The sequence below is a fragment of the Fringilla coelebs genome (assembly GCF_963513975.1).
Source record: "Fringilla coelebs genome assembly, chromosome: Z".
In the NCBI taxonomy this organism is placed as follows: domain Eukaryota; kingdom Metazoa; phylum Chordata; class Aves; order Passeriformes; family Fringillidae; genus Fringilla; species Fringilla coelebs.
The window spans coordinates 80,448,427-80,470,752 of NC_140031.1; the positions used below are offsets into that span (position 1 = coordinate 80,448,427).

A 22,326-nucleotide genomic window follows, 5' to 3' on the forward strand; every position below is an offset into this window, starting at 1 on the left:
CTTCAGTCCTTGTTATTTTCAATTTAAATTACATTTCCTTCTTTCTGTCCTTCATATATGTGAGCAGAATTTAAATCTTCTTTCTGAAGTTCACTGTACTAAAATTAAACAAGAGGAGCTCTCTTAGTCTTGGTCTCAGTGCTGTTGTATGTCCCAGAAGCCTATAATTGGTAACTGTTCTTTCATCAGTTTTAAACAGCAGTGACCTTAATGCACCTGTACTCAGTGAGGCTTTACTTGCATCGTGCAGAGGAATGTTTTTATGCTTTTTTAGCCTGTGTCAAGAATCCTCACTTTACTTACCCTGATACCCCACTTAAGTACAACTATTTTTATCAAGGAAAAAATGAGTGTACTGCTCGGTTTGCAGCAGTAAATTATATTAGTGTTCCAGGGGTTGTATTTTATAAAGACCTTGTATAATTTGTATTTTTATATTGCTTGATGTTTGTATCTCTTGAATCTTTGATAAGTCTTTAGTCCAGAACACCCATGGAATGCTAAAAAACATGACCTGCATTCAACAAACTGCTAATACTGTTCTTAGTACTTTTTCTTTTCTTCCCGTGTCCCAGGGAAGCTGGAAACTGAACATTTAGCTGCTTATATAGCTCACAGCACAAGTGTGGACTGCTGCTGAAAGGAGTGAACTTTTTGCTGTCACAGATCTTAGTTGGATCTGATACAGATCTGATCTGGTTTACAGAAAGCCTACACCCCTTCAATTGCAAAATCTTGTACTGCATCTGTAGGTTCAGTTCCCTGATCCAATACTTAAGGGTTCTCCTCAGTCTTTTCACTGCACACAGGCATAAATAAAAAAACATTTGAGTATGCGCTCCTAATATAAATGTATTCATTTACTTTAAAATTTTATATACATGTGCTACTGTACAAATAATGTGTACAGCTCAGAGTAAAACTTCAGTAGTGATGTAAGGATGAAATTCACACTTCCTTTTTTTCTCTTTATTAACATTACAAAAAAGTGTCCCACTCCCAATGGACTGTTTCAGAGCTGGTTAAAGAGGAAGGCTGCAGAATTCATCTTCAGATTAACTTTTTTTCTCTTTTGGTACTGTACTTGGTTAGATGTCAAATGATTTTCATTCTTGAAGAACATTCTTGTAGAGGACGAGCTTGGCAAGATCAGTATCTTGGAGTAATTTTAAACCAGTGTACTACATCTTCTATTGAATTCTTCAGATTTTTTCCTACAGCCTCATATAATACTCATTCATGAGCAACCACAAACCCATTTTCCCCACTTTTTGGTATAGGTAATAGCAGTCACACTACGGTCATTGGTCTCAATTAAGAATTTTTTAAATTAGTTGGCTTCAAATTATTTGCCTTTCAGTGTTTTGGGAGCTGTCCAGTTTTTGCAGTTTTAATCCAGAATGATGTTTGATTTATTTCTGCACTTCACCCTATTGATTATACCTGACAAACTTACTGACATTTCATTTATGCATTAAAAATAACCTTGGATGTATTGTCTGTGCCTTGTAAACGTGACTGTTTTAAGGATAAGGTGACAAAAAGAGTAAAGAAATTCTAAAAAATTAAATTAAAACTCCATTTGAATAAGAGGGTTTATCTCATGCATCTGCATTTTATTATTTAACTTCCCTTCTTTGAATCCAGTGCTCCTACTTCAAATGATTCAGTTGTTTGGGTTTTTTTTAAAATCAAAGAAAATAGCTCTGTTTCAGCTGTGAAGGAACTGTGATGCTAGTCAACTTGGTCTGTCAGTCTACATGGCAGAGACTCCTAAGACTATTCTTAGTAATACTGCTTTTGAACTGTAAGCAATCTGGCAACTTTGGCTGAAATGTGGTGCTGTGCCAGTGCAAGTGAGTGCTTTTTTGTGTGAATACCAACCCTGCTCAGTGCTGGCTCAGGGGTGTGCTGTAGCTGCATTCACCACTTCAGAAGATGACATTAAAAATTCAGGTGGTACTTTAAATGATTTTTTTAGGATTACTTCAATGGGCTTTTTAGTCTGTTGTAAGCCAACGGGTAAAATGTAATTTTTCAGGAACTTATTACATTTGAGCTAGGCTTTCTATGGAAATTAGATGTTTTATTAGGGTTTTACTATTGCTGCACGGGGTCATTTGTTCCTGTTTCCTTCTTGAATAGAAAGTGCACCATGTTTTGCAGAAGTAGATGAAAACCAAAAGCTGTTAAGAGCAAGAATGCCTCAAATTAACCTTCATTTTGGGGTGGAGAATAGATGACTTGTGTGCTGGTTTTGGCTGACGTAGAGTTTTATTTCCTTCTCAGTAGCTGGTATGGTGTTCTGTTTTGGATCTGTGCTGGACACAGGGTTGGTAATTCAGAAATGTTTTTCTTTTTGCTTGGGCATGATCTGCACAAAGCCAGGGCCTTTCCTGCTCCTCCTGTGGCCATGCTGGTGAGGAGGCTGGGAGTGCATGGGAGGGTGGAAGGGGGCACAACCAGGACAGTGACCCAGATTGACCCCAGGGGATGTTCCAGGCCATGTGACATTGTTCTCTGTATAAAAAGTGGGGGGAGAAGGAGGAAGGGGACATGGGGAGTGATGGTGTTTCACTTCCCAAGTCACCATGATGTGATGGGACCCTGCTCTCCTGGAGGGGGCTGAGGAGCCCTGCCCCAACCATGGGAAGCAGGGCATTAATTCCTTGTTTTGCATTGCTTGTGTGTGTGGCTTTTGCTTTCCCTGTTGAACTGTCTTCACCTCAACCTGTGAGTTTTCACCCTTCAATTCTCTCCCCAGTCCTGCTAGTGGAAGAAGGAGTGAGTGGCTGCTTGGGGCTGGGCTGCTGGGGTTGAACTATGATGACTTGGAAATCTGATGTGTCCAAAACAACTTCTTGACAAGACTGAAATGGATTCTCTTTTGTACTTAATAGCAGAACATTGAATTTCCTGAACTACACTTGAGTATGCTGAACTTCTCTGCAGGAGGCTTCCTAATTGGATTTACTTGAGCTTTATGCAGTCAAGTGCTGCATCTGTTTCATTCTGGTGTGTATCAGGCGTCTGTGTTTCAGATACTCATGTGAAAACTACCTGTGTTCAGAGCCTGGATTCACTTTTCCTGTGAAGTGTGGTTTCTCCTTCCACAACAATGGATAGCCAAAGGAATATTGCATTCAGTGCACAGTAAGGAATAATTACTTCTCTAGATCATACAGAGTGCAGTGGTGGTTCTGGGAACCGTCGTACACATCAGTGGAGAAATGAAGGTGCATTCTTGAGGTGTCAAGTAGACTGCTTGCATTTCTTTCCGTTAAACTGAAGGGATTGGTCGCCCCTACGCTTGGGCAGGAAGTCATGCCTCCTGCAGCTTTCTGTTAACCAGAACTAGAGAGACTGGAAAAGGAAATTTGGGGTTTTTTTGGGGGAAGTGTGGTTTTTTGGCAGGAAGGCCTTATTTTAGCTACAAAATTTCTGGGAGTGCAGACCATAAGCATTTAGGTTTTCCACTCTGCAAAGCTACTGAACAAAGGCCTTTTCTCGTTTGTTTCTAATTTTTATGATCAGCTTGCCCAGAATTTTCATACCCTCCTGTGCTTAGGAGGGATGTATGAATCAAGATGTGAAGATATGGGGAAGTTTTCTTTATTTTGCAGAGTGCTCTCATTCTTTAATTAATGTTTATGCTAGGGGGGGAAAGCAAATATTATTTATATTTCTGATAGGATACTGGTCTTGCATACCTGTAGATGTCAACAAAACTTTGCTGCTTTATCCCATGTCAAAACTGCTTCAGAGGGATGTAACCTTCATGTAATAAGCTTAGAGATTTGTCAAGAAAACTGTGTTCAAGAAAGACATTAAAGTAGTGCTAATTTTCATAAACAAATCTATTTATTTGTGAGAATACCACCTTGGAAGAAAGGATTTACAACTAAGCTGAAATCAATTGCCTGAGTAAGTTTCCTGATTAAGTCTTGCTAGCTTAGTTGATACATCATACTACATGGAAGAGCTGGGGCATGAATGGATGATTATCCCTTCAAAAGAATTGAAGTAAAAATGGCTTTGTAAATCATTATATATACAATATATATGTGCACACACATAAAAACCCACACTGTTTAATGTTTCTCTATTAAAAGCAGTGTGCAAGACAGAAATACAAGCTGATGGCAGAGACACACAGCTAATCCTTCAGTTGACATGTTAATTGCAACTATAAATTTCTTCTATTTAAAATTGCTCTGCTGCAATCACAGTACAACACTCTTTAATTTCAGCTTAAGATAACATTAGTGTTCAGTGTTTGATGCAATCTCTTTTAAAATCTCTGGAAGTGTATGCCAAAGGAATTTGCTACTATATTTTAAATGTGTTATTGTAGAGAAGGTAATATAGTCAAAGCACTTAAGTTTTGGTCTCTTGGCTGTAAACCTACAAAGGATTTCCTTTGATTGAGGTGAGTAACCAATGATTGTAGCTGTTCATGTTTGAATCCAAGGAATCCCAAGTTTTAAGAACTGTCTGTGTTTTATCTGGGCAATTTATCTCGCGCTGTTCTAGGTAACTTCTGGATGCCATTTAATGGCTTAGTAGGCTTTTTAAAGGTATGACTGTAAAGACACCAGAGTGGGAATTATGGCAAATTTGCTAATAGAATTTATAATTCATTCTTGTTTTATAACCAAGTAGTAAATTACCTGATATGACTGCTGAAATTTCTGAATTGCTGTCAACAGCAATGACTAGTCATTGTTCCCTAATAGTATTCATTTTTTGAGTTAGTTCTTTGAAGAAAATGCTAAAAGGGTGTTAGGCAGACTTAGGTGTCTTGAACGTGTCTTTGTGCCATGTTTTCTTTTCTGTGTGCTACCTGACTGGGTTTTTTTCCCCACTGGGAGCAATGATGTTTAATCAAGCTTCCCATTAACTCCTGAAAAACATGAGCATCTGAATCTTTTTCGTTAGCTTGGTTAACTATTTTTAACTAATAATCAGAAATCTGTCAATTGCTCCAGGTGTTCTCTGGAAGATACTGGTTTTCTGAGTAACGATTTCTAAGTGAGGGGTAACCCTGTCTTAAGTACCAAAGATTCAGATTGTTACATCTTTTAGAATTTACACTTTCATCTCTCTTTCATCAGGATGAGGCCAGTTACAAAGCACTAGTTGAGAGTTGTGCATGCTTGTTCTTAGTTTCCTTACCTGTCACAATCCTTATTCCAGCAGAGCAGGACTAGTTTACAAAATACTGACCAGTGAGATTGTTCTTTAGGAGAATGTTAGATAGAGTAAGATTTTTTTAAAAGTCATTACCTGTGATACTTCCTCCCTTTGGAGTTGTTTGTTTTCCTTACAGGAATAAAAACCACTTGAAAACTGTCAGACTTGGCAGAGCTGTTTTCCAAGTTGTGTTAAAAACTCGCCTTGATTTGTAGTTTACGAGCAAGTTAGAAATAGTATCCCAGCCTCTATTGAGAAGTGGTTCCCTGAAAAAATGGTTGCAAACAGGAGCAAGTGTCACCAGCTTGAGTCAAAGACTGGTGAAAGCTTATTTCCTCCTGTGTATTTAAGTACTGAAAAACTCTAGAATCTCAGGCAACCAAACTTAAGGCTTTTCTTGATAAAGGACTTGTCATAAGGCTGTCTGGTGTCCCTGGGCAACAATATGATTGAAACCATTCAGTAGAGTTTTCGGTGTTTTGGAAAGGAAGCTCAGTCCTCCTGATCTCTTTCACAACTGTGTAGATAAAAGCAGTAAAAGATAAAAACAGCTTATCCAACTGACTTGTAGACAAAAGCTGGGAATTTTATGATAGCAAGCATTAACATGCTGCAAAAGTAATGTTTAAAGAACAGATACATTTGATATGGCTTGGTGTCCTTCAGACAGCATTTAATACCTAGCTTACTATTTATTCTGTATCAGACAGCATCACACTTCTACCACTACAGACTGTTTTCAAAAGTTCTGCTATATAAGAGGTCAACACCATAGCAGGAGGATTATTATTATTCACAGTTATTCTATGCATGAAATACATTTATCACTTCTAAAGTCTTTTTTTCAACTCCTTGGAAGTGTCACAGGTGGTGGGAGCTAGAGTCCAAAAGTTCATTTGTTCTTTGAAGGAAAAGATCTTTGGTAGTGTTTAAAAATCCTTTGAAGTGTTACCATCATTTGAGGCAAAATGTCTAGTAATTCTTAATAACTTGATAGCTTTCTTTTTTCTGTCATTTTTACTATATCTATGCTCTGGCTAAAGTATCCTTTAGTTAGGAAAAAAAAACCCCAAAACATATGTTTATAAGCTCTTTTTTCATTTGTGTTTTGAACTGTGTTAATTCTGAAAAGAACAGGTTTTGTAGCCATGGTCTTAATAGTGTGCAGGACTGGAGTTGGGATATATGGCAGTATAATCTCTCCAAATAATGATTCTTCCTCTGAGACAGATGGCCTACTGCATCTGGATCAATACATGTTACTGCTTCTTCCCTTCCACAATATAAGGAACCTCTTAAAATGGTAATGCCTACAAAATTAACCTTTGGGAGATGAAATCTTGGTTGTAAGGGCTAGTGAAAAAGAAATCGTGGTTGTAAGGGGTAGTGAGCAGGTTGGCAGTAGAGCTGTGAGCCACAGTACAGAAGATGTGTGAGACAGCATAGATTTGTTCTGTCAGTACTCTTTGAGCAAAGATGGTTCTCAGGTAGCTTCCTTATTATTTTTTTTTCCTGTTCTCAGTAAGCATGAGAGAGCTGTGCTCATTAATAGAATATAGGTATGTAATCAGAATAAAGTATGTATCAGGATATAGTATTGGAATTTAGAATGCAGGTACAAAGCAGCTTTTAGTGTAAGCAGCTTGATGAGATGTAGTGGAAGGCTATTTTCATATTTCTTTGCAGAAGCTGTAGCTTGAAAAGATTAGACTCTTGATTTTTAGCATTATGATAATATAAACTATTGAAACCAGCTTCAGTGCTGTATCCTGCCAAGGATAAGAAGAAGCTGCTGTTGTGAAGCCTTTCTAGGGAGATTGTGTGAGAAGAACCTCATATTACATGGCATGTGCTAAATCTGTAGCTGGCCAAACTTGAGGAATGGGAAACACAGTTAAATGCTCTAGTCTGAGGTGCTTCTCTGGCCTCCTGTTTTTGCAGAGGACTAATAGCAGTGGGAGGGATTAGCTAAAGAAGTCAGTGACTACTTGGAACATTCCAAATCAGGCGGCTCACAGTGGCAGCAGTTGGCCTGGAGATCCAAAAAATAGTCTTACATACAAACTTGCTGGTGGTCCTGCCCTTTACTTGCGGCTTCCAAGTTGTGATTCTTGAAAAGAAACAAGACTTCATGTGTGTTTATTCTGGTATTACCTCATACGGTGCAACATAGCCCAAGTATGTTGCCATAAGATGGGATTTAGATAAATTCACCGCAAAAAAAAAAAGTAATGCTGCATGACATACACTACTATCAAGAACTCTTAAATGAAAGCAATTTTTAAAGAACTTTTTGACGCACCAGTATATCACAGGCTATTTGGGAAAAATCTTAATCTCCTCTACCAAAATATCAAGTATTTTCTCATTACTAATCTATGTCTAATAGATGTGGAGGCTATTCACAGTTGTCACAAATAAGTTATTGTTATGATCCAACACTGGAGATGAAATAGTAGATTATCTGTGTAGGAGCAGAAATTAACTGTTTCTTGTCTGAAGTCCTGTCAGTGTGTGATAGAATTGTCAGCTTGTAAACATACGTTATTTTTCCCTTAACAGCGCAAATGAATACCATTACTATTCTTGGACTGATTATTCTGTTTTAAGAATTGTGTTAATAAAATTGGTTTTGGTCTGAAATGCTAAACCCCCTTTTCTTTCCCCTTTTGTTACACCCCCTCCAAATCCACAGTGTGTTAGTGTTTTTTACTGTTTATGAAGATCTTATCGTACATGTATTGGCTGTTCTAAAATAGTGCTAGGGCAGTTTTTTCCATTCAGTGTCTGACTTGAGTAGAAGCATTGTTTCCTCATGAGCCTGAGCATGAAAAATACTACGCCTGCTTGATTTACAGCTGAGACCACAGTGGTTCTTTCTTAATATCGCCTTAGAGAGCTGAACTTGGAGCCTTCTGGAGTGAAATTCCTTTGTGCCCACACTCCATAATATCTATTCTCAGTGGTGCTTTATTGGGCACCCACCAGCACTGATAACCAGGAATAACCTTTCAGTTATTACATTTTGCTTGTGCCTCAAAATATTTTTCTAAGAAATATTGCACGGTGTGGAGAGACAAGACATACAGAACAAAACTTCCCTGTGTTCACAGTGTGCAGTATCTTGGAGCTGCTCTGGTAACTGATAACTCAGAATATCAGTTGTGACACAGAACACAACAGGCCAAGTTATGGGCTTGTTTGAGCACTACAGGAAAATGTGTAGCTGCCACATAGTGGTGGAGGTTTTGGGGTGACCTTAGGGGGTCACGTTGGCAATGTGTGTAGGCTTTACCAATACTTGGCCTGCCATGCTCACGTGATGAAGTATGTGATCCTTTCTCAGACTAAATACAAAGATATGTCTCCACCTTCTTACCAAACCTGAACTTGGAGCAAACCAACTCCAGGCTTGTTAAAAAAAAAAAAAAGACATTAACCACTTTATTCACATTTCACTATTTTAAGATGTGAAGATAAAGATTCCTCCTACTGTTCCTTGATCCTCCCTGACCAGTCTTCTCAGAGAACAATTTTGTTATTTCTTATTACAGACATGATGTGTGTTGTAATAGCAGAAGATGTTATCTAATGTTGGCAAATTTTTTTGGCCAAAGCTTAAAAATTGTTTAGATAATTTGAATGTGACTCCTTTTATGTAATGGCTTAAAATAGAGTTTGTTGCAAGTATAATGTGGTGGTTTTCTGTGAGGAGTAAGAATGGGTTTTATATGAACAAGTAATAAGTGGTTATACTGTCTCATTCTTGATTGGAGGTTTTGGCATAGTTATGAACATGTTTATAATCTGCCCCTTGTTTTAATGCATCTTTTTTCTCTTTGTTTCCTCCCTACTTCTGAAAGAAGTCATAAAGGGATACATTAATGCTTAGAGGGATTTTTCTGTTTTATTCTGCACTTTTAAGCTCTTGGAGCAGGGTAGGTGGTCAGCTTATCCTCTTCTGGCATGAACCTCAGGCTTGAGTAGGAGATGTTTTCTTAGTTCTGGTTCAGGCAGCGTTTCTGAAATGTAAAAGCATTGTAATTCTCTTTTTGGTCCTCACTGTTCTTACCACTCTAAATGATTACGTGCCACTACTTGATTTGGCTTGAGTGCCTGAATACACCTGAATACAAATAATCAGCAATCAATAGATTCATCTGGTGAAAGGCTGTGCAAATCTTCCAAGAATTACAGCCATTAGTTCTATCCAGGAAAGCTGCAGTTCAGCAAACTGGGTAACTCCTGGTCAGGTTTCTATTTGTCCTCTGTTTAGTGTATATAACACTTATACACACACAGACGAAAAAATATTTACATATATAACACGTAAGGTGTCTTTTTTTTTTTTTTTTTAATTGTAATCCCTTCTGGAGGCAATATAATGTACTCTTTAAGCGAGTAAACTGTTAAAGGTAATGATCTGGAAACTGATAAAAATGATTCTGCCTAACAGTGGAAGGCTCCTGCCTTACAGGATCACCAGATGTATTGCAGGTGTATCTGTTTCTATGAGAATTTCATAATTCCACATGAGTGAGAGAAGCACTGGCATGAATCTGTGCTACTGACCTTTGGATAAGGTTGGCATAATCTGCTTTTAAAAATCTGGTTTGTATATTTCCTGCTGATAATAAGAGCATATGGATGACACCCTTCACAACTGACAGGTTTATAAATATTTCCTCTGAACCCTGTGCTGAGGATATAATTGGTACTAATATATCAAGAGTAGAAAGAATTTGGTAAAATACCTCACCCTAATCTTTATTAGTCTTTCCCTGCATAGTCCTAAAAGCCTTATTTGTGTCCGCTCTGTTTTGTGTCTTACTTAGCAAATGTAGGTTTTGCCCTTTACCTCACAGTGATTGAACCTGTAATTACTTAAATGTTTCCTAAGCCCTGGGATGCAGGCTGCTTCACAGTATGCTGCTTGAGCTGGTTTGTTGAATGTTCTTCAGGGTCTTTTTACTGTATCCATTCTTAATACTTGTTGCCTTGGATAAACTAACATACTTAGCTTAGAGTGCTTCTTGCTTTCTTACAGCAAGTTTGAGTTTAAATGTTCTGGTGCTTGCCTGGCTTGGCAAAACAAAATTGCCTTTTAAGCAAGCATATATGTGTGTGTATACGCATATATTTTGAATTTATGTTTAACATTGAGATTTTCTGCGTTTTTGAAGTTAAGAGTTGAATTGTAAATAAAAGACATAAGTTGGCCTTTGTCCATGGGGCTGATGTTTTCTCCATCTGTGATCCTTCCCATTTAAATGGAGAGCAGTGTTTGGGAAAAGACTTCCCTTCCCTTCTTCTCCCTGAAATGCCAATCTCCCATCCTTCTTTTTGGCAGCATCACCTTACAAAGAGTAGTAGAATAGTTTACAGGGATATGAATAATTTATTTCCTGAAAAATTGATCAAATGACAGTTAAGTCTGACCCACAGGAAATGCTACAGCAGAGACTAGTAACTTTTGGTAGAACAGGCTGTGCTTTCAGATTGAGAAGTAAAATTTCCTCTGCATTTGAAATCTTCCAGCTCTTTTTCTACAGACCAGGTGTTTGACTTTTTTAGGGATCTGGGGCTAATTCTTAATTATATTTACCACACTGGCTGTTAACGGTTTGCTTTTGTAAGTTTGTTTTACATTCCTTTAAATCCAAGATGTGTGTTGTGCAAGGGACATGAAGGAGCAGCTCAAAACTTCTGCCGTGTTTTTATTTTTATTTTTCTGTTTACACAAGTAAGATGGGGGGTATTTTTACAGGATAAGTTTCACATGCCCACTCTGCTCTGCCAGTCACACAAAATACAAACTTTTTTTGTGTTTTCAAAGGAGCCCTTTGAGGATGGCTATGCAAATGGTGAGGAGGGCACGCCAGCTGGGGATGCAGCTGCTGCTTACACACCTGACAGCAAAGGGGTGGTCAAGTTTGGCTGGATAAAAGGTGTGCTGGTAAGTTTGCTTCAATGGTTCTTCAGTTTCTTTCATGTGCTGATCTATTCTTACAAATCTTTCCAACCACCTTCTTTGTTGACAGGCATTGTGGTAGTGTAGTGTAAAGATGTATGAAAGGTGTGATGAATGCCATAATTTTAGGAAGAGTTGCTCCTATTTCAACTGAATTTTAAGGCAATAAATACTTCAGGGCTTTTGAGTTCTTAAGAGTTTATTGTTTCTTAACACAGATTTTAAGAGTTTTTACATTGCATGATTTCCAAGAAGGAAAAAAAATACTGTAGTAGAAAAATGCATACTGTGTGGTTTGGAGAGGTCATCTCCTTTTTTTGTAGGATTGATATATTACTCTTTAGGGAAGAGAAAGACCCAAGATCTGGTTTTAGTCTCCTGTCTAAATTGTGTACAAAGCAAACTCTATTTTTATTGAGATGTAAGAGTTGTAAATGCAAGAATTTAAAAAAAAATGCACACCTCTTCATCCTGTTATTGTGCAGATGTGTTGTAACATACAAAAGTTACAGAAATGGAAAGTTGCAGCAGGGTCCTTGGCTCTTTTAAGAGTAAGTTAGTTAGTAGGGTGTTGCTATAGTGCATGGCGTTTTATTGAGAGAGGTTTGTGGGAGATGCAGACTGGGGTTTTAGACCTCACAATATTAGAGACTTCTTTCTTATTTTAAGTCATGTATTCTGTAGTGTGAATTTTGGATCCTAAGGTTAGAGTCTAAATTGTTATTATTGTTTGCTTACAGCATACTGCAAGTGTCAGATATTGAACTACTCTTAACTTTATGTTTAAGATAATAACTTTTTAATAATATTTAAGTCCCCCTTTTTTTAACCAAACTTAAACTTTTATGATAACATCGCCTTCTTGTAAAATAATTTGAGAAGGGGTGAAGAAATACAGCAAAATATTTTCAAGAACATTAAAAACTGAAAGGAAGAATTAATGAAAATTACTGCAGATGCAAGAACTAATTTATGTTAAATTTCTGCTTTATCCTAGGTACGATGTATGTTAAATATTTGGGGTGTGATGCTCTTCATCAGACTATCATGGATTGTAGGACAAGCTGGGATAGGTATGGGTACTAATGCTGCAATTTTTTTTCAGTGACTTTCAAATGTGATCCATGAGAGATGTTGATCCTGAGCTTTTACTTCAAACAGGAATAGGAAATTACCTTAATAGTGCCAATTTTTATGGTAATTTATCTTATCAAAAACTTCAACCAGTTACTAAGACTTTTTCATTTAGGTACAAGGCAGGCATTTTAAAATTGACATTTGTAAGTCTTCAGTGAACTGTAGAGATAAACTTTTGATCTCCAGTTATTAAACCCTGCATATAGACTGTGTAGTATATAAGCAAATCTTTTCAAAGGCTTAAGTGTTGGATTGATCTCTATAATACAGCTCTTACCTTGCTGATTAAAGAGAATCTTTGCCCAATTTTATTTTTATCCGTATAGGGGAAAGAGGAAGCCTTTTGTTTGAAAGTAAATTTGTGTTCTATTTGCAAGACTTGAGTATTTAAATGAAATTAAGTTGAAGGTTTGTACTCTTTAATACTGCAGGGCTTACAGTGTTTTCATCTTTTTTCCCAAAAGGTCTCTCAGTCTTGGTTATTGGAATGGCTACTGTTGTGACAACTATTACAGGACTGTCTACTTCAGCAATAGCCACAAATGGGTTTGTAAGAGGAGGTAATGCTATTTTCATGAAGTTTTTAAAGCTTTCCTCACTCTGGAGTACACACATAATGTTGCTGAGGAGCAAAGCCATCTTTGTGTTCTGTGTGTGATTAAACGGTCACATAATTAACAAAAAGTCAGTAGGTAGCTTACTAATTAGATTTGAACTCGTAACTTGCTTTTATGCTGTAAAAGGAACTTTACTGGTGTAAATTTTTGTAATAAAAATATTTTTAGGGCTACATATCTAGCAATGAGTAGGGTCTTAATATTCTCCTGAGCTGCACTAGTTGGTTAAGAGTGTGCTTTTATGTGTTCATGTCCTGAAATCAACCTTCACACCAGTAACTCTCCAAACTCTCAGTTAACTCCAGCTTTCCTGAGGGTGATGGTTTTCATTCTCTTCCATGGTTTATATGGTGTTGTCAGCTATTTTTGGAAATGGTTGGTGCCTCTGACACAATCAAACTGCTTCATGACATTACGACTGCTACTAGGAAAAAATATGGTGGAATTAAAGTAGGAGCTTTTAAAACTATCTTCATTAAGATTAAGAATGAAAAGCCTCTCTATCACAAAGTAAACAGACTCACTCAATGGGAAAAAGCAGCTATGAGTTTAGCATTATGTCAAGCTTAGTTTCTGAATCCCCTTCTGGTTTTTATGGTTTTTAATTATATGATGTATATCAGGTTTTCCCATTTGCATAGGAGCTTCTTTTTTTTTTTCAAGTCGCACTCAAAAAATAGTACTTCATTAGAAAATTTGGAGCTCTGAATATTGGAAGAACTGTAGAATTTCACAGGAAAAATTGTTCCTTTGAAAATGTTATATTGCAGTAAGATTTTTTTTAATGTTACATGAGAAATACAGAGTATGGCCAAGCTGGGTACATATATAGGATTTCCACAAGAAGTCTAATGCAGTGAAATTAAATATTTTTGGTTGCAGATTTTTAACATGCACTCAGTTATTTCAGACTAGAGCTGGAGGATTTTGTTGCTTCTAGAAAGCTTAACCTTAAGTTTGAAGAATAAGCCTTTAGTACATTTTCTAAACTTTACCTTCCTGTAATACTCCAGATACTCAGACTTTCTTTTGTCATGTGGGGTTTGTTGTTTTTGTCCAGCTCAAAAGTACAAAGAACAGGTTCTTGAGAGTCCCATTGGAGGGCAGAAAATTCATTTAACAACAGAGCTTTTAGGAACAGGTCTTGGAAGTTTGGAACTTCAGTGGGTTTATTGCAGTCTGTTTTGCCAGTTCCTTGATCTTGACTGCACAAGTGCTCTGAGCAGTTTGAAGTAAAAAGTCCAGTTATACTGCAGCTTGTTTTCTACAGTTCTTAAACCATAGAACTGGTTGCATACCTGATATACAGTAATATGAGGTGGTGCATGAGTGATGGTTATTTCCAACTGGTCTCTTTTCCTAAGAACTTGAAATATGTTCCTGAAACTTCAGCATGTTTGTCCCTAAAATACTGAGTTAAGGGTTATTTTCTAATACATCAGGGAATAAAGAGTGAGTAGATTCTGGCTTGTTAAAATGCTGATGACTGACTGTTTCAAGCTCTATATTGTAGAGGACTTTCTTGTAATTTTGTAATTTGCTTTTCTTTTTCCTTTTAGGGGGAGCATATTACTTAATTTCCAGAAGTCTGGGGCCAGAGTTTGGTGGTGCCATAGGTCTGATTTTTGCATTTGCCAATGCTGTGGCAGTGGCAATGTATGTTGTTGGTTTTGCAGAGACTGTTGTCGAGTTACTCAAGGTACATGGATGTCAGTGCTTATATTGATTATACTTTATCTGTAAAGTTTTACACCTCATATAGAATGTTTGAGTACATAAAGTATATACTTTATATGTAAAGTTGAATCAAACACCAAGTATAATCTTTATCTGATCATAAACCTTTGTGGTTTGGAAGAGACGTTTCAAGGTCACCTAGTCCATCCCCCTTCCAGGTAGAATCACAGAATGGTTTGGGTTGAAAGGAACCCTAAAGACCACCCAGTGCCACCCCCTGCCATGGGCAGGGGCACTTTTCACTGTCCCAGGGTGCTCCAAGCCCCATCCAGACTAGTCTGGGACACTTCTAGGGATCCAGGGGCAGCTCCAGCTTCTCTGGGCACCCTGTGCAGGGCCTCACTACCCTCACTGTAAAATATTTTTCCATCTAGACTAAATCTGCCATCTTTTAGTTTAAAACCATTATTCCTTGTTCTGTCACCACAAGTCCTATCCAAAAGTCTGTTCCCATCTGTCTTGTAAGCCCCCTTTAAATATTAATTGATGGCAGTAAGGTCTCCCTGGAGCTCCCTTTTCTCCAGGCTGAACAGCCCTTATCGTTTCCATTTGGAAGATTCATTGATTTAAAAACAAGGCAAAACCCAAATTACTTGTATCCTTCAAGGGAATTTATAATCAGTAAATTTGTGGCGTGCAGGTTAGCTACCAATAAATTACAGTGCCTAAAACGCTGTTCTTTAGTAGGGAAGATACTTACCTCATGAAGTATATGACTGTATTTTTTGTTTGTTTTGTTAGGAAAATGGAACGTTGATGATCGATGAAATGAATGATATCAGAATCATAGGGGCTATCACAGTGGTTATACTGCTGGGCATTTCCATTGCAGGAATGGAATGGGAAGCAAAAGTAAGGATTTCCCAACTTTTTTTTAACTCTCTGCTTCATAATTTTGATTCCATTTTTGTACCTTAGCTGTCTGCTTTATTTTTGGTGTGTTCAGTGTATTCAGTATTGCTTGATGGTGTGTTAAGAAGTCAGTTGACTTTTATGCAGTAGCTCTTGGTCTGGCACTAGCATGTGCAGCTCTGAACAGCATTTCAGATCTTAAAACACTTCACTGGAAGCTTAAGCATCTGTGAGAACCTAAATTCCAGCATAATCCACCTTAATGACATTTTCAAATAGATTAATGGTATTTCCCTCTTCTGGGCAATTACAGCAGAAGAGAAGGTAAGAACTTCAGCATGGGAATTTTCACTTACTGTGAACTTCAGGCAAATTCTGAGGGTGAAAGACATAGGGCTGGCTTCCCTTCTCTTTCATTCTCTTCTGGTTTGATTTTCACCTGGAAAGAGCCAGACAGTGGGATGCATTCACTAGACCCAGCATGGAGAAGGGTTTTGAACATTGGTGGTGATGAATGTGTAGGAGGGAAAACCTCCTTCCCTCACCTTGTGGTTGCAGTCTTCGGTCAGCTCTGACTGAAGAGATCTTAACAGAGAAGCTCTTCTGCCTTGCAGGTTTTCTCCTTGGCATTTTGAGGCACTGTAGCTTGCTCTCTGTTTCCTGCACCCAAAAAAAAGTAATTGAGAAGAGCCTCCTACTGGGGCTTCCTTCCCAACTTATATTTATATCACAACAGCTCCTATTTTCTTCACTGAGAGGCAATTGAGGGAACCTCCTCATGAAGTGTTGTTTCTTGTGCTCCTTCATCAAGAAGATGATGCTATTTATAATAAAAATGAGAGGGTTTTTTATCATTGTTGCTTCCAAGAAATAGGGATCCTAGAAGAAGTGAGTGAAGATCAAGTACATTGCTTTGATCTACTGGGGAAAAAAGAAGCTTACAGAAATTGACTTTGGCATGAACTTCTAAATTGAACTTTTGTAGAAACTGTTTACCTTTCTCAAGTAGTCCTTCATTGTCTTTAACTTGAATTTGTGATGCTTTCTTTATATGCTGAACTGCAAACAGCACTGACCTCCTTATTCTGAACTGTTTTGAGAGAATTATTTGTTAATAATCCTCTGTCTGCTGCCACTTGAAGTCACAAGTAGTATCCTCGTTTTGCTGTGTAGCATGAGCAGTTGTCTAACAATAGTTTGCATGAAAATACCCCTGTTTAATGTTTCTACATCAAACCTGAAATGTGGTATTACTGCAGTGCCATCCTTATTTTAGTGGTAGCTTTCAAAAGTCCTGTCCTCAATGTAAAAGTCAAGACTTGGTTTCTCTGTCATGGAACGAGGCAAGTGGGAGCAATGATAGGCAACTGAACCTGTCAAACAAGCATTTCATGTGGGCTAACAGAACTCAACATAGCAAAACACCACTGTCTCCATCTTGATCTGTGGTGTTCTCCTATGCCTTAGCCATGTCTTAGAGAATGCCTTGGAAAATGGAGCAGGGGAATCTATAATAATGCCTTTGAACCAGATCTAAAAGTGAGAGACTGGGATTGATTCCAGAAAGTTTGCTTTAAAAATGGCTTTTTAGAGTTTGTGGTGTTTACTGCTCAGCTCCTTGTGTTAAGTCTTAAAAGCCCATTCTTTCAGACTTTGGAATTTAAGTAAGATATTCAGCAAACATCCCTCGCTTCAGGGAGAAGCCTAGTTAGTTACTGGAAAAATCCACTTGTGGCAATTGCTCTGTGATAACTTCATGTTTATGTTTCTGTCTTACTGAAGACTTCTGTAAGCACCCAGCTGTATCCTCACACCTTCCACCTATTCTTGAGGCTTTACAAAGATTTAAATACAGGGCACAAAGTGTTTCTCTTCAGGTGGACTTTTAAATCTGCTCCAGGCCATTTTGCTCTGTTTATCACAGTTCCACCCTGTTTTCCTGAGAGGCTGTGTGAACTGAAAACTTTGTATTGTAGGCATGAACAATGCCACAGTGATAATGTATATTAACTCCTGATCCTAGGCCTGAGAAAGGTCTGTGAATAGCTTCCCCCAAGCTACTGGCATTCCTTTCTAAGGAATCTAATAACCCAAAAGATAACAGCAGTGTGATTGCTTATTTAAATGGAGGACCTGAACCATCCCTACAGTACCTAGATTTATCTTTGTACACACTTTTGAGGGGTGGGATGGTTTAAAGTAATTCTTGTTCAACTTGCAGGGCTTATAATAGTTCTGAAGAAAAGTGACTAAAAATCTAGGTTTTAATAAAAGAAGTGCCAAAACTAGGAATTAACAAGTAATTGTTACAGTTTGCAATTTAATTTCCTTAGTAAGGATTGAGAACATGAGAATGTAGCAAAATAAACTATTTCCTTGCATAAAATAGGAAACAAGAGCTGTTTCATTCAGGATGTAATAAATTTTTTAGAAAATACCACATAGTAAAGTGTAAGACAAAGGATGATCATGGCTGATAATGTAGTAAGCATTTGTGTTGCATTTGGCTATTTTCATGTAAATTTCTTGAATCTCCTCAAATGCATTCCTTCTGGAAGGCTTATATATAAAGGAATTAGTCCTTTTAAGCATTTTGTCTTTACAAGCATAATTTGAAGCACTTAGTAATAATAAACCTTTTTGATTAGGCATAAAACTTGGAAATTATTCCTATTTCGTAATTAAAAATCCTTGTACAAGTTCTCTCCAGCTTTCCTCATTTTTTTGCAGAGAACATGCTGAGAAGGTGAAGCTGAATTTGGAATCAAGTAAACATTTACATTTTATAGCACAGCACTTGATACTATGAAAAGAACAAGTTCTCCTGTCTGACAGCAGTCATTGTGTTTCAGGCACAGATAGTCCTGCTGGTGATCCTCATAATTGCTATTGGAGACTTTGTCATAGGAACATTTATTCCTCTGGAGAGCAAGAAGCCCAAAGGTTTCTTTGGTTACAATGGTATGTTGGAACAGTTTACAGTACAGTAAACAGTACCTTTCTTTGCAAAATCAGCTGCTATAATTAAATTTAATATCTAGTATATCTTATAGACCTGTTTAACTGTGGAGACTTTTTTCCTGATTTCTTGTCACTTCTGCAGTTAAAGCTAAAACTTGAGTATTGCTTAATATTGAATATATATTAAATTTTTAAAAGATGGATTATACTGTAAGTATTTTTTCTGCATTTAAATCTGTTTAAGTTTATTGTGTTGACTTTGACTTTGAGTTGAAGTGATGAATTGGGGCTTAAATGTTCTACATTTAGTTTTAAGAAGGTTCTGTGACTGTCAGCTTTTTTACTGGTCTGGTAGTGGTGGGGATGGGTTCATACTTCAGCTTCCATGTGAATACTGACAGATTTAAATCTTCTCCTGCAGCCGACATATTCATGGAGAATTTTGGGCCAGATTTCCGACAAGAGGAAACTTTCTTTTCTGTGTTTGCTATTTTCTTCCCCGCTGCAACTGGCATACTTGCTGGTGCAAATATCTCGGGGGACCTTGCGGTAAGTAGTGAATTGAAAACATTTTTCATGACCACTCAAGTGTGCATTGACCTCTGTCATCACTGTCCACTGACATTTTTCTTTCAGGATCCTCAGTCAGCCATACCTAAAGGAACGCTGTTGGCCATCTTAATCACTACATTGGTTTACGTAGGAATTGCAGTATCTGTAGGTAAATAGAGAATGTTTTTAACTTTATCCTTTCACGTTCGTTCCGAGGATGTGTTTTGATATGGTTTTATGTAATTTGTTATGCAAAGTCTTTATGTAATTGACTTTCCTGCATGGGAAAGTAATAGCCAAAGGTTTCTTGGTTTTGCTGTTGGAGGTTCAGTTTTCAGCTGGTTTTATAATTTTGTGAAGTAACTGATGCTTTTCTAAGAAAAGTGACTGCTTCAGACTAAGATGGCAGAAGACTTCTATTGGTGTTGCCTCATTGTTGCAGTTATTTACATTAAGGGATTTACAGTTTAGCAGTCGGATAATCCCTGGATTAGAAAAGCATGTTTTCAGGAAATAATCACTAAAAAAACACCTGTATTGTTGTGAGGATTATGGCAATCAGCCACATACCTGCAGGGAGCTGTGGGATGATCAGACAGCACTGTGGTGAGGATGCTTGAGCAGTAATTCCCAGTTGAGGGAGGAGACCAAGAAAGGCCTTCAGTCCTCATCAGCCCACTTTTGGAAGTGTCATGTTCTTGTGTAAAGAGGAGGAATAATCACAGACTGATCTGAGTCTTGTCTTCCCAGTCTTTCCCACCACACAGTTGTTTGAAATCCTCTGTAGAAGTCGCCCTGGGGTTGATACCAGTCTTGCTGTAGAGCACCAGTGGTATACTATATTTTTCCCACGCATAAAATAATTCTAATAACATTAAGATTACAGGATTGTAATTGAATCATGCACATTTCTTGCCTGTGATTGGAAACCTTTTTTACTCTTGTCACATAAACTAGTTTTTGACAGCACTAATGATTTTTCTTATATGAAAGACCTTGTTTTATAATAGCTGTGGTGCCTTTTGAATGAAATTCTCATTCCTAAGAGGACCATTGATCTTACCACTAATGATACTTCCTTTCCAAAGATATCAATCTTGCTAGTCTGCCTCTGTTGGCTAACGTGGGAGTGTAGCTTTGCCAAATAGTTGCTCTGTAGTGATTGTGCTTTATGCAGCATAATGAGCTACACTCATTTCCTAATTAGATTGACTGCGTAGACCTCTTGCTACCAAATTTGAATCCTTTGGAACCTCAACCCACACAAGACTAAAATTATTGTTAATACTTGCTTACTAATGGAATACTTTGATCAGCTTCCAAACATTAAAAATGCAATATAAAAACTGACAAAAGAAGCAGTTTGCAAGACCAACTGGACGTGAAATTGATTCATCAGAAATGTTCTGTGTACTGACTTACACTTTGAATTCTGCCAGTTAGAAAAAGGCAGCAGGAGTCAGCGATCATGAGTGAAATTTAGCTCCTTTTGAGGCACTGGATTAGGAATACTGGACAAATACAAATAATTTAATTACTTTCCCACAGTAGTGGTAAGCAAGTCACTAAAGATTTGAAAGGGCTAGTAAATGTTGCAGAGTAGTCATATCTGAAGAGGAGGAAGATACTCTGAACTTAACTCGCTATCTGTATGCTCTGTAGTAAGTAAGAAGGCTAAACAGAGTAGAAGAGGAAGAAGGAAAAGTACTGATAGCTGCCTAGCTTTAGCAGCAGCATTTTAAAAAGACAGCTGAGATGGTATGCAGTGTCATAGTTCAGCAAAGGACTCAGGCAGACATGCAGCTGCCATGAGGAGGCAGATTTCACAGGCAAATTTACTTTAAAATCTTGGAAGATACATTTCAAAGAACTACATTTGTCGCTTTAAGAACAAGGGAAGCTCTAACCAAAAAAAAAAAAAAAAAAAGGCCGAAGTTCTGATAACATTATGACCTGCTTCCTGTAGTTATGAAAGTAAAACTAATTCACAAGAGCCAAACTGTAGCTGTTTGCTGCACTAGTAAAATTAAACACTCTGAACTGCGCTCTGAAGGGCTGTAGTACCTCTGGAATTCATATATTAATGAGATAACTTGATAGAGATGGCTGTAAACTTTCTCATGTTTAAAGCCTGGCAAAGCTCTATTTCACTTTGACAGGAACATGCTTATAAATGCCTGTGAAAAGGTGAAATCTTATTTTCACAGGAGGGAAGACCTAAAGACTTCTAGGAAAATGCTGCCAGCATCATATAAACAAATGAAACTTTTCTGAATGAGTCTTCTAGAAAGTAACATTTATTATTGTTACTTTTATCTAAGTGTTTTTTGCTGAGAACAGAGCCTGCCTGCCTGGCTTCTGTTTTACATTCTCTCTCAGTAAGGCCCACATTAAGTTTGTTCCTACTGCCATGTCTCTTTCTGCCATATTTTGATTGCATGTCTGAAAGTCCTGCCAAAACCAAGTTTGAACTTTGACAAAATGAGGAAGAGGAGGGCTGTGATAGTGCGCTGTACATATTTAATTGTTGTTCAGTATAATTGGCCTGCCACCTGCAATCTTGTCACCAACAAAATGTTGTTTACAAATAGTTCAGCTGAGAGTTGTGTTGTCAAATCCATTATATACTGCTTGAGTGGCTGGGACAAATACTTGTGTAGTGAAGAAAGGGAAATTTTTTCCTCTTATAGAGCTCTTACTCCCAGTTAAACAAGAAAACAATTTAAAAAACCTCAGCTCCTCCACATACTCACAAGAAAAGCATTAAGACAGGTATTTAGTGTAAGAAACTTATGGTGATTTCACCAATTAGACATAATAAGTAACTAAAAAAGAAACAAGGAATGGAAGGATTAATTAATGTCCACCTACTGGTACCAGGTGTTGTGGTGGGCTGTTAATCAAGTTCTGATGGCTCACAAGAATTTAAATATGGTATAACTAATCAGGAATTAATTTTCCCCATGGAAGAGAAGCAACATACATAGATGCCTAGGAATATTACTAAATAAACTTAAACTTGCAGTAGGTCTCTGCCTTCTTACTTAATTTTTGCAAGTAGTTAATTTAGGTCCTTAGCTGTCATGGGGTTTTGTTGTAAGGCAGTTCTTGTCATTCAGATTACTAAGAGATTAAAGTAAGGGAGTTTTATTGACTCTGTTGAGTTTCCCCCACTCCTTATTAAATTCTAGTCCCCAGAGTATTTCCTGGTGTTCAAACAGATTGATTACCTCTACTATTAGACCACAGAATATTAAATAATGCTTAGTCTGATCTACTTTTTGTCATATATAAGACAGAACTCCC

The 22,326-nt window shown here is 37.6% G+C and overlaps 1 protein-coding gene across 1 annotated transcript in view; it reads left to right on the forward strand.

The window, feature by feature from the left end:
- Positions 1 to 22,326, forward strand: part of SLC12A2 (solute carrier family 12 member 2) — a 54,200-nt gene that overhangs the window by 5,387 nt on the left and 26,487 nt on the right. The window contains exons 2-9 of the mRNA XM_084225949.1: positions 11,030 to 11,149; positions 12,162 to 12,237; positions 12,766 to 12,861; positions 14,478 to 14,617; positions 15,397 to 15,507; positions 18,360 to 18,468; positions 18,890 to 19,017; positions 19,105 to 19,189. Coding sequence (XP_084082075.1) covers positions 11,030 to 11,149; positions 12,162 to 12,237; positions 12,766 to 12,861; positions 14,478 to 14,617; positions 15,397 to 15,507; positions 18,360 to 18,468; positions 18,890 to 19,017; positions 19,105 to 19,189 — 865 coding nt within the window. The remainder of the gene's footprint in view (positions 1 to 11,029; positions 11,150 to 12,161; positions 12,238 to 12,765; positions 12,862 to 14,477; positions 14,618 to 15,396; positions 15,508 to 18,359; positions 18,469 to 18,889; positions 19,018 to 19,104; positions 19,190 to 22,326) is intronic.